Here is an 11,968-nt window from a genome sequence, read left to right on the forward strand (position 1 = left end):
TGTACAATTTTTTTCCACCAAAAGTAGGCACATGCAAAAATTCAAGTCGTAGAAATAGGTGCCACTCTGAAAAGCAGTTGTTTTAAGCAGCTCAACTTGTACTGATGAGGTTTTGCAAGTTTTTGTGATCTTTCTTCTTCCCATAGATGTGTTTTGTAGGTGTTATTCCACACATGATTAGGATTGACATATCTGAACTGATCATTCTATAACATTTCTTTAAAAAATCAGGGCCTTGAATCCACTTGCCTGCTCTACTTAAAAAAAAAAAAAAAAGCATGGGAAAAAAAGCAGTGTGACTTTCATTTAGCAGTGCATGAGAAAAAAAATTAGCTAAAGGGACTTATTTTAAAAGAATATGTTTAACTGCATACACTGCATCTGCATTCTGCTTTCATAGCTGCTAGACTTCCAAGTGACCAGTGCCTGAAAGCACAATGCTGCATGCATGTGTTTGTGCTGAGATAGGAAAAGCTCTGCACTGTGAGATAAGTGAAGCAAGTGTTTCAAAATCTCCACTTCCAAATCACTGCAGCCCAGCAGCAGACCACTGGACCTACCAGCTATTCCCTGCTCTCTAGGTGACCTAAACCTGGATTTGGGTGCTCAGGGTAAGCAATATCAGGACTTGGTCATAAGAAAGAACAGAAAAAAAGGTGTGGAAATAGATAAAAAAATGTGCCTAGCACCATAGATGCAAATATGCTTGCATTGTATGAAATAGTTTGAGGATGTATAAATGTTTTTTATAGTGGAATATGACTCTGAAAAAAATCCAGGATTTAAATCTTTATAGGGATTTATATGCAGAACCTGCACTTACTTCAAGGAGCATTAGCCCCTTTGCCACTTGGAAATCCTTCCCCTGAAGTACCTATCTTCATGCTAGCATGTAAATCATTTCTCTAAAAAAAAACCAAAATTGTCCCTATGAAATTAAAGTATTTTATGTCTATGGATGCATAAATTATCTCAAACCTCGATAGTACTGGAGTACCTAGAAATAAAACACCCCAATGTGCTCGTTATGATATGGAAGGTGGAGCATTACTTCTGACTGAAAGGGTAGTGCCAGCGGCACCATAAGTAATCAAAGCGTATCCCTGATATCCCTGCAGTGGTCAGATGTGAACTCTTGCGCCAGCTTTGCTACCATGAAAGTCACAGGGAATTTTATCACTGAACTGAGGGGGACAGAGTTGGATTTCTGCCATCCAGAGGGGCTGGAAGGGGGAATATGTGGTCTTCTCTTCTATGTAGGTATCTTTAGATGTACCTGCAAATCTTTGTGTTTCGCTGCTAAAGAGAATCCATAAAAATAGATTTATTGTGATATTTCCCTTTTGTGTTGTACTGTTCCCTTCTATCATAAAATATTCTCGATGGTTTATAGTAAAGCAAATACAGCAGCTTAGTTCATAAACGACAAATTCCCCTCTGTTACATCCCGGATTTCTGACATAATCGAATTAGCTCCTATTTGTGCTGATACTGCTGCCCCGAGCCGCAGTAAGGGGGCTTCTCGAGCCCTGATGTTTGCAGAGGGGTCGCTGTGCAGGGACTGAGGTGGACCCGCACCAACCCGCAAGTCTGTAGGAACCCGTCCAAGCAGTTTTAACTTTTATTTTTCCTGACGAAGATTTAAAGCATCTTTGTGCAAACAAGAATAAGCGGCTGTGGAAAATAGAACAAGAGCGTTTTAACAGAGAGACGGGGAGCGAAGCCTGCAGAGCAAACCAACCGCTCGGGCTGCCTTGTGTAGGGACAGATGGGCATGGAGGGCAAGGCGGCGCTCGGGGGAAATCTCTTCTGCTGGAAAGTTCGTGTCTTAAGAGCAGCCGCTGGGGGAAAAAACAAAAACAAAACACCCAGACAAAACACAACTCAGCATTTGGACAGGGAGATTCTGCTTTTCAGTTTGATTTTTTGATTTTGACCGAAGATCACTCCGTCGGTGGCTCCTGTGGGCGGTCCCACTCAACCCCCTGCCCCGGGAAAGGTGTCTGCGGGGCTGTACGGCAGAGGCCGGGGGGCCGACGGGAGCTCGCCCCGGTGTGCCGGTAGCCACAAGTCAGGCTGTAATTACAAAGCAAACAAGAGTGAAATATTGGATCGGCGTCGCCCGTGACAAGATCTGCGCTTTTTGCCGCCAATTTGTTTGTGGAGCTCTATTTAAAGGCGCTTGATTGAGGAAACGTTGAAAATAGCAGTTAGAGTTTCCCTAATGAGACCTCTAGAGGAAAGCAGTGGCATTCAGGGGGCTCTAGCAAGAGGAGGGGAAGCGCTTAACCCTTTCCAGCCGCCCTCATCGCGGCGGGGCTCCTCCCGGGCGCGGCATCGCCCGCGGGGCGCCGCCGGAGCCGCCCTCCCCCGGGTGGTGCGCTGGGCAGCGGGGCCAGACCGCCGCCTCCCCGTCGGCCTTCAGCGCTTCGACCACCAGCCGGCGGGAGGGGTGGAGGTGGCCCCGCCGGGGCAGTGCCAGGGCAAGGGTGAGCATCCCCCTTGTTTCCCGGAGGGGGCGGACCGTGCCCCCGAGCGTGCGCTCCGCGGGGACATCGGCGTCGGGGTTCTATCCCCCGATGCCCTTTGATGTACTGGGTCGGATCGCCGGGTGGCTACGGGCTGATGCTTGAACCCAGCAGCAAAGGGCGGACAGGAAAAAAAAAAAGGCCCTTGGAAATGCTGAAAGGATCGGGAACGTATTGAACAAGAAACGACATTTTTCACACCAACACGCACTGCACAGGGGCCTGTGACACTCCCTTCCATATATCCATCGTTCCAATTTCTCTCACTGTGTGAGCCTGCCCCGACACTCATTCTCTCAACCTCACACACGCTACGTGCTCAATTAGCGCCTGTCTGAGCCCCGTATTACACACAAGCGAGATCTCTGGTAAAACGCATGTTGATAATATTTTGAAAGGCGCTAATGCCTGTGAGGGAGTGTGGATCACAGTCCTCTTCTGCAGGCTGCTTTCTCCTAGTGCTAACACTTGAACAACATTGCGATCTCCCCGCTCTCGATTTTATAAATCAACTTTAGTTGGGAAAAACCGGGCTTGCTTTCTCAATGAGCTGCCTGTAACCTGCAAGACCCTGGCATCTTACCTAGAGCATGTCTGCTTGCCCCTCTCCCTGGCCATCACACCAGCCTCTGCTCACACATCACCGTCAGCCTTTTCATCTTGTATATGTGTGTGTATATATATAGGTATGTATATATGTATGTGTGTATATACACCTGGACGGGGATCAAAATAAACTTTTAGGGTATACCTAATAAAAAGTGAACGTTGTCTCTCCCCAGAGGAAAGAAATAGTGAAAAGCAGAAAAACAAAGTGTTGACTTAGTAAAATAAGTTCTGCACGGTGATGTAAAATATTTATTTTTGTTGTCGCATTTACACCCCCAGGTTTTGGCCGCGGCTCCGTTTTCCTGCAGGTCTGGGGAGGTACATGACACTCAGTTCTCCATTTTCCGGTTTCTTGACTTTCCTGAAAAAAATAGTAAAAAAAAAATTTCCGGCTAAAGTGAAGCAAATAAACATTTTACGTATCCACAGATAGGTTGTATCATCTGCACGAACAAATTACAGTACGTGGCCGCACGTTTCTTGTAAAGTCTCCGGTCTTCTGTTTATGTAATGCCATTTCTGTTTGTAATTATTTTATTTTAATTTTATGTCACTTTTAACAGAAGCCAGACCGGTTTTCCCTCCGTGTTTTGTATACAATGCTTTCTTTCTCGATAAGATGTTCTGTCCTATCTTTTCGGTTTTTTCTTTTAAAAAGTGTTTATAGTTCCCCACGAGCAATTCTCCAATATTTCTCTCTTGCATTTTAAGGACTTGTCCCTGTCTTGCTTTATTTGTTTGTGTGAAATTTAGTTTGAAAGGAGATCAGAGAGAGCAGGAGGGGTTTGTAATAAGAGAATGACCAAGCGACCTAAAGGCTGATTATATGTCATTAACTGGAGACTTGGTGTATCCAAATTACCAAAAAGACCTCACTCAGTCAGATCAATTACACTGCGATACGCATATAGGAATTGCGGTACGAGCTGATGCTTCCACCAAGTGTGCAGCCGACATTTGCAGAACTCAGCCGTTGAGTTTTCAGACGAGCTCCTGTCCTGAAGCCAGTCCCGGGCAAGCGGGAGCAGGGTGCAATGCAGCAGGTACACGGCGCGGGGGGCACTGGCAGGACGACACCGACATTTTGGGGCTTGTAGTTAGGGCCAAGTTGCAGTTAATTTTCACTGCTCCAGAGGGAAATTTTTTTTTTAAGCCGAGTGAGGTTACCTTTCATCTATGAATGCTCCTTAAACCCCAGCCTCTTTAAATGGAGACTTTTCATGAAAAATGACAATAAAAGTGTTGATTTTGGTTAGCCTAAACCCACAACGATGCCAGCCTAACCTTCTTCTTCCTCCGACGTCAGAACTTCAGGTAATGGAGGACAAAATATTCATTAATGAAGTCAATTCTATTTGCGAGCTATTTCGTCAGAGTCAAGCTCAAGAGCATCTTAAGATGCTCTTTTCCGGGAATGCAAATAATATTACATGGAAAAACAGTATGTTTGTCTGTATACATGTGCGCGTTTATACATGCGCATGTATAGGAGATATCTATATAACAACTCCAATAGAGACACACTGCGTTCACTGCAGAATTTTGTACGGTCTTTATTACCGTTCTTCTGACAAAGAAAGGGTCTTGTTTGAAGTTCGTAATGTTTTTCGTTTCTTTCTGTGATTCCTGTCTAGGGTCTAAATGCAACTCTGAATCCTCAGTCACAAATATAAGCAATCCTCGAATAATTGCTTGCACATGCAGTGGTTAAGCGCGTAGGATCCCGTGCTTACCGCCAATCATTGCGACTTCATTGAGACTTACGAAATGGTCAGTATCTTGGGTTTTTCTCGTCCCTGATCTTTTTCCTCTTTTTTTTTCTTTCTTTCTTTTTTTTTCCTGTATACAAAACGGCTGCGAGATTACCATGCCTGTAATATGTGGGCGTTCATTACCGATATTAGTAACGTAAACCAGGGTTCCTCCACCTCCAACAGCAGCAATTAATCCGGGCCTGCTGGGCCCGATCCCGCCCTCTGCCCTGGATGTTGAAATCCAGGTTGTGTGAGCGCAAGAGAGGGTGCAAGCAGGCCCATTAGGCACAAGTCCTTTTCATTAACCCTCACTGACATGTTGACCTTCAAATGATATTTCTCCGTGCCTCTTTTAAAAAATCCATTTTCTTCCGGGTTTAGGTCTTCTCGCGAACTCCTAAGCAAGGGCCCAGGGATAGGATGCGTTGCAGCCCTGGGACACGGGCTGCTCCAGCGTCCCCAAATCCATCCGAGAACGATACCCCTTTCTAACACGTTTGGTCCCGGGTCAATGACATCATGCACTCTATAAATTCAAACGCGTCTCGGCTTTTGAAGCCGTGCACCGGGTGTTTGAGCGATGTGGTAGGCAGCCGGGAGGGGGGAGAGCGAATCGGCACCCCGGTACTTTGGGAGCTAAGGGGAGGAGAGCTGTCGAGGGGGTTGCCCGCCTAGGACAGCGCCTCAAAAGCAAAGGCCAGGGTGCCTGCCCTTGGGATGCTTCAGTCTGTCTGACTGTTTCTTTGCTTTAATGAAAACTACGAAGGGAGATCCGGGCGCTGCTGCACGGGGTAGGGACGGGCGGGTCTGTGGTCGGTACCGGGTACCACAGTGCTGACGCGGGGCCGCCGCTTCCGCTGCTACCCTGTCCCGGATGGCGTCCAGTCCCCCATACTCGCCCCGCCGGCATCGTACCCTCCTCAAAAGGAAGGTGCGGTAAAGAAGTAAATGAACGGGGGGCTCACTGCCCAGCCATCGGCGAGGCGCTTCTCTGCCCCCGGCCTGCTCCTCAAAGGGCTTGTCGCGGGGTGGCTGCGGCGCTCTCAGTCAGCCAGCACAGGCGTCCAGAGCAGATGTGGGTTTCCGACCACCCAGTGTAGGTACCTCGTCCCTGTTTCCATGCGGTTTTTCCCGACTGATTCGGAGAAATTAGCTTAATTTGCAATTTAGCTTAATTCACATAAGACCGGGAGGGGGGAGGGGGGCACAGCTCTATTGTTCTGTTATCCCAACTCCCATCCTACTTTTGGCCCGGAGGAGAGAAGTGACCTGACGATAAGCGGACCGGCGGCGACTGAGCGCCGGGGCAGGGCAGCGGGTGGCCCCGGCGGCGCTGAGCGGGCGCCCTGCCCGCCACCCCCCGCCGCTGCCCCACTCCTCGGGCTCCTGCCCCGGGCGCCGCGGCGAACCCATCGGGGGGCAAGGGCAGCCCCATCCTCCCGCTCAGCCCGGGGAGAGCTATCGTGCTGGAGAGGCAACAAAGGCAAGGCAAAAGCAAAGACATAGTCCCCCACACCCCACCCCCGACAAAATAAAATAAATTTTAAAAAGTGGGAAGAGGAAGAGAAAACCAGCCTCGGCACAGTCACCACCAAAATTTCTTTATTATAGCAAGTTAGGAAAGTCCTGTCTGGCGGCAGATTTCAGATAAATCGCCACCTAACATGCAACCATTTTGGCAGGGAAATAAAGTGACATAAGACTAGGATTTCTTTTTCTTTTCTTTTCTTTTTCTTTTTTTGCTTTTCTTTTCCTTCTTGTTTTTCTTTTTTTTTTCCCCTTAGTTGGTTGGGTTTCTTCCCCATGTGATTTGTGCACGAGAAAAAATCTATTCAAATCAAAAAATGGAAGATCAGCAAGATGCTAATGCTTTTTAGCAGACTGTGAGCATAGTATTGGGAAAGGTATTTTGTGCTGAAGCGGCTTTCAACGCGTGGATCAAACAGAAAAGGCTGCAACCCATGATCGGGCATCCTGAGTAGTGAAAAGCTGAGAGAGGACACAAGAGTTAAATTGCTCTAAAACTCGATTTATAATACTCATAAACAACTGATGGGATAGGATAGGAGGAAAATATAAGATCCTGCTGGGTGCTTTATCTAGAGACCCTTTTTCTCCAAAGCTAATTAAGCAATAATGATGCTAGCTTTGGAGACTGGTGTTCTGATCGATATCTCCTGTACATTTTATTACTTTTTCTCTGTCTCATGTTTTCCGTTTCCTTCATCATGGGAGATGTTATCGGAGTGACCGTAGTGGCCTGCCACAGAGACCGTCACAGTTGCAGTCTAGCCTGAAGTATATTGGAAAGCTCCTACACAAACAGGGAGAGTGCAAAGAAAGACAATCCCGTCTGCAAGCCAGTATAACTTTCAGGCCTTGACAATGCCCGCTTCTTCTTCGCATCAAGAAAATATTGCAGCAAAATAAAACTGGAGAACCGCTGCAGGATCTGGATGGATTTTCAGGCTGCACTCTGCAGATATCGCATCCCTAGCAGCGGAGGCACGCTGCCTGGCCGCTCCGGGGCTCTGCTCTGCCTGCACGGTCTGCCCAGGTCCTTTCTTAAATTTAAAAATCCGCACTGCAGACACGTTATTTCCTTAAAATAATACAATATATACATATGTGCGTGTGCGTATATAAATACAGATATGCATCGGTAGGTTACAAGCATGTGTGTATGTACGTATGAGATATATGCGTGTATACATCAATTCTACATCTGGACTAGTTTTTCACTTTTGTACTCAGTTTACACCCAGACGCTCACGCATATGTGTATATGCTTATAAAATGTATGCCTGCATGTCTGTTCTCCGTGCACGTCTCCTCACCGTGCTGGTCCAGCTCTGCACTCCCCGTCCTGTAGAACCGCGGGGCCGGTGCCGCGCTTCGCCTTTGGTATTTCCCCGACGAACCCAGCTTCCCGGTACTGCAACAGGCTGCTCCTTGGCGGACGGTCTCGTCCGCGGAGACTCCCCACTGCCTGCAGGGTATTTCCTGCCGAGAGCCCGCAGACTCACCCGCAAAGTCCCCGGGCCCCAACTAGCCCCTCTGTCCCGGCGGCACCCCGACGGCCAGCCCGTCGGCAGCCCCTCTTCGCGTCGAGACCGCCCGGGCTCAGCTTGCCTCCTCTACCCGGGCATTGAGTTGATTTTCGCCCTCTTCCCAGCACCCAGCGCTTCCCCCCGCGGTTTTTCCCACCGACTCTGCAGTGGGGCCGCAGAGCACACTGAGCTGCTGCAGAAATTGGACTTGCAGCTCTTGCTGCTTCCTTTCACAGACTCTCCATCTCTATCTTTCTCTTTCTTTAATTTATGACTTCTCAGTTCCTGTTGACACAGTTTTCCACACTGCCTACATTGTAAAATTACATTGTAATATACACCGAAGCAGCCTAGACGTCAGCCAGCACAGCTAAGGATGGGTATTTGGTATTTCGCAGCTATTTAGTAATTCTCGGTTCCATTTGAAGATGACAACAATTCTCTTCGACTCCTAGTTATCCATGAGTTGCAGCTTGAGATCCATTTTTCTTTTGTAATGTCTTCAAGTTTACCGAAGTAAAGCACCTAAATAGCTACAAGACATTTCCTCCTGGCCTGGCCGTTAAACGAACATTTAATTACTCCCTTTCGATAACTAAACCTGCTTTCTGCAGATGCTGGTCTTTTTTTATTGCAGAAGCAGGAATGTGGCGAAATATTTTTTTTTTTTTTTTTTTTTAGTAAAAGCTAGAAAATTAGCTCGGAACATGCTGTAAAAAACACTCGGTTACTTACCGATTATAACAGTTAAAGAGGCATGAAACCCATTTCAGGCGCTTAAGTCACTCGGGTGAACACTGGTGGAGGTGCATAGGCGCAGGCAGCAAGCTGGAAAAGAATTGGTTAAAGTCAGACTTATTGTTAGTGTCTCAAAGCAATTCTTTCTGGAAGAAAATACCGTCCCTGGCCAAACCCCGAGCGCTCCGCTCCCTCGGTCAGTCAGCAGCCGCGCAGTCGGAGCCAGCCCGTGCTAACCCGGGTCGCACGTCGGGTGACAGGCGAGGCAGAGTAGCTTCGCCCTCTCCTCACGGGAACTAACAATCTCGCTGTGTATATTAACCACCAATACAAGTATAAGCCGGAGCGTTGCTGGGGCATGCCTGTCACAACCGGGCACCGATGGAGTGCGCTTTCCGAAGCCGGTTTTATTTGTTCCTCTACCGGACCGGCACAAAGCACTTTGCCAAAGCAACCTCAGAGCCTATCAAGCGATCACATAGATCTTTGCCAAGAAATTCCTTGGATCCATACTGTACCTGGTTTGAGATTATCCGATATTTAAGTTTTAATTAGTTTGGGGGGGGGGGTTGTTATTGCTTTTTTAAATATCTTTTTTAATGCAGATTTTACTATAAGGCATCTGCTAAACACTTGCATTAACCTCTGCCTCCATGATAATTTCCCCCCCCTTGTTTTAATTACATTAGGGATGCGGAGGGGCAGCCAATCCTAAAAGAGGAGCTCGGCAATTAGCAGAGCGAACATCAAAAAGTTTTATTGCGGAGGGCGGCGGCCCCGCCCACGCCGCGGCCATTGGCGGCCGCAGCTTCTGACGACATATATTAACCCGAGCGGCCCTAAACATGTAGCTGTACATGGAGATCGGGCCGGGGAGCCCTGCCAGTGCCCCGCGCCGCGCCGAGCCCCGCTGCCGCCGCGCCCGGCAGAGCGGCGCGGATGTCCCAGAGGAGCGCCGGGGCGCTGACCCCCGTGGCGGGCAGGGCAGGGATGCGAGTGCCCGCCAGGCACTGACGGCCCCGCCGCCGCGCAGGGCAGAGGGGAGCGCCGCCCGCCCGCCCGCCCCGAACCGGGGGCGCATGGAGGGGGGCCGCGTGTAAGTACCACCCGGCCGGGTCGCGACGGACTTGGCGAGAGAGGAGGGAAGAAAGAGGCGAGGAAGATCCCGGGCTGGGAAGCCAAGCCATTTTGTTTTGGTCGACATCTCTCCATAGCTTTCTTGTCATTATTTTTTCTGTGTGCGCTTCCTCGAAGACCCGGCCCTGGGCAAGGAGGAGAAGGAGGTGGAGGCACAACGCATGAGCGGCGGCGGCGGCGCCCGGGGAGGGGGGATCGCTCGGGCACCCGCGGGGACTTTGCAGCAGCGCCCTATGGAGAGGCAGCGGGCAGCGGGACAGTGCTGAGGGGTGAGCGGCGGGCAGCATCTCCCGCCGCTGCGGCGGGGGGTGGGGGCGGGCGGGGAGGGGAAACCTTTGTTTTGGGGCCCTGGGGGGGCGGGGTGGGGTGCTCTAGGGAGCGGGGATGAGTCTAGTGGGCGGCTTCCCCCACCACCCGGTGGTGCACCATGAGGGTTACCCTTTCGCTGCCGCCGCCGCCGCCGCTGCCGCCGCCGCCACACGCTGCGGCCACGAGGAGAACCCCTACTTCCACGGCTGGCTCATCAGCAGTCACCCGGAGATGTCCCCCCCCGACTACAGCATGGCTCTGTCCTACAGTCCCGAATACGCCAACGGGGCGCCGGGCATGGACCACTCCCATTACGGGGGGGTGCCGCCCGGGAACGGCCCGCCAGGGCTCGGGGGGCCCCGGCCGGTGAAACGCAGGGGCACGGCGAACCGCAAGGAGCGGCGCAGGACTCAGAGCATCAACAGCGCCTTCGCGGAGCTGAGGGAGTGCATCCCCAACGTACCCGCAGACACTAAGCTCTCCAAGATCAAAACACTCCGTCTGGCCACCAGCTACATCGCCTACCTCATGGACCTGCTGGCGAAGGACGACCAGAACGGGGAGGCGGAGGCCTTCAAGGCAGAGATCAAGAAGACAGACGTGAAGGAAGAGAAGAGGAAGAAAGAGCTGGTCAGTGCTCCGGAACGGGACGGGGCGGGATGGGTCAGGGGAGGCGCGGAGAGGAGGCTGCTCGGCTGCCCGCCGGTACCCTATCCCGGCGCTCCCGGCGCCTGGCTGTGCAGAGTGGCCGGGGGATGTCCCTGGCCGTAACTGTGGGCCAAAAGTGGGACAGCGCACAGCCGCGGGCGGCCGTCGGCGTCCGGATCCGAACTGAAGGCTGAGAGCAGCCGGGAGGAAAACGTTGACACATTAGGGCCCCCCGGGGAGGTTACTTCCCGGGCTGCTGCTTGTCCCGGATCCCAAACCGTGATCCCGTAGGAGACAAGCCTCCGCTCTCTTTAAATAAAAGTCTGGAGGCATGATTACCTGCTAAGCCAGCACGGCTTTAAACCGTCGGCAAGTACGAGGTTCGCAGCAATAGGCTTTCCTGCCCCTGCGCTCGGCGCTTCAACCTTGATTTTTTACGAGATAGTCGACTTAGGCAGCGCAAGCCCGATTTCGTGTAGGCCCTATGGCACGCTCGCGTGTGATTGCTTCCCGCAGATTTGGGCTGGTCGCGGATCCGATGTTTTGCCTCGGTACGTGCCGGTACCCATCTTCTCCACGCAGGGAGGGAGGGGTATGGTTTAGCCGGGACCTTATCGCAATCCCCATCACCCCGTGGACAACTGGCGCCGCTCAACCTCCAGCCCGCTTCACCGTGCTCCAGGCGTGGAGGGCAGCGGGATGGCGCGGAGCGGGGATCGGCCTCCGCCGGGAACACGGGTAGCCGCGCACGACACAAGGCCTCCCACGGGCGGCTGCTTCGCCCGCGGCGAGACCCGGTGGAGGGGGCCCCGCTATGTCCGCTGCAGCCCGCAGGCCTCGACAGCAGTTCAGGTCTCCTCATAGTTTTCGATCTCGAGGCAGGGCAGATGCGACTTAGAAAGGGGAGGAATATATCTAACCTTTTTTTTCTCTGCTTTCCCCCTCCTGTTTCTCTCTCTTCCCTCGCATCCTGTCTCCCCAGAACGAAATCTTGAAAAGCACAGTTAGCAGCAACGATAAGAAAACCAAAGGGAGGACTGGCTGGCCGCAGCATGTCTGGGCTTTGGAGCTCAAGCAGTGAGCACGACAGGACTGGAGGAGCCGTCCTCTTAGTCTCGGTAGTGAGCTCTTCTCTGAGGACTCTTTGTATTTGGAATCGTCCAGTTTATTTATGTGCAATTTCTCCCCCCCCCCC

General features: G+C 51.3%; 1 protein-coding gene and 1 long non-coding RNA gene across 3 annotated transcripts; one reads left to right on the forward strand and one right to left on the reverse strand.

The window, feature by feature from the left end:
- Positions 1 to 3,378: 3,378 nt before the first annotated feature.
- Positions 3,379 to 10,753, reverse strand: LOC113964433. 2 transcript variants are annotated; one of them, XR_003533192.1, is made up of 3 exons: positions 10,651 to 10,753; positions 8,677 to 8,769; positions 3,379 to 3,498 (listed from the first exon to the last, which is right to left on the reverse strand). It is a non-coding gene; the product is annotated as an uncharacterized LOC113964433 (long non-coding RNA). The 2 variants fall into 2 exon arrangements; XR_003533193.1 differs by lacking the exon at positions 10,651 to 10,753 and adding an exon at positions 9,198 to 9,390.
- HAND2 (heart and neural crest derivatives expressed 2) lies at positions 10,190 to 11,956 on the forward strand. The gene is made up of 2 exons (XM_027676713.1): positions 10,190 to 10,755; positions 11,756 to 11,956. The coding sequence occupies exons 1-2, from the start codon at positions 10,201 to 10,203 to the stop codon at positions 11,852 to 11,854; spliced, it is 654 nt and encodes a 217-aa protein (XP_027532514.1). The 5' UTR covers positions 10,190 to 10,200; the 3' UTR covers positions 11,855 to 11,956.
- The last annotated feature ends 12 nt before the right edge of the window (positions 11,957 to 11,968 follow it).

Source organism: Neopelma chrysocephalum, unplaced genomic scaffold, assembly GCF_003984885.1.
Source record: "Neopelma chrysocephalum unplaced genomic scaffold, ASM398488v2 Primary Assembly neopelma1_42, whole genome shotgun sequence".
NCBI classification, from domain to species: domain Eukaryota; kingdom Metazoa; phylum Chordata; class Aves; order Passeriformes; family Pipridae; genus Neopelma; species Neopelma chrysocephalum.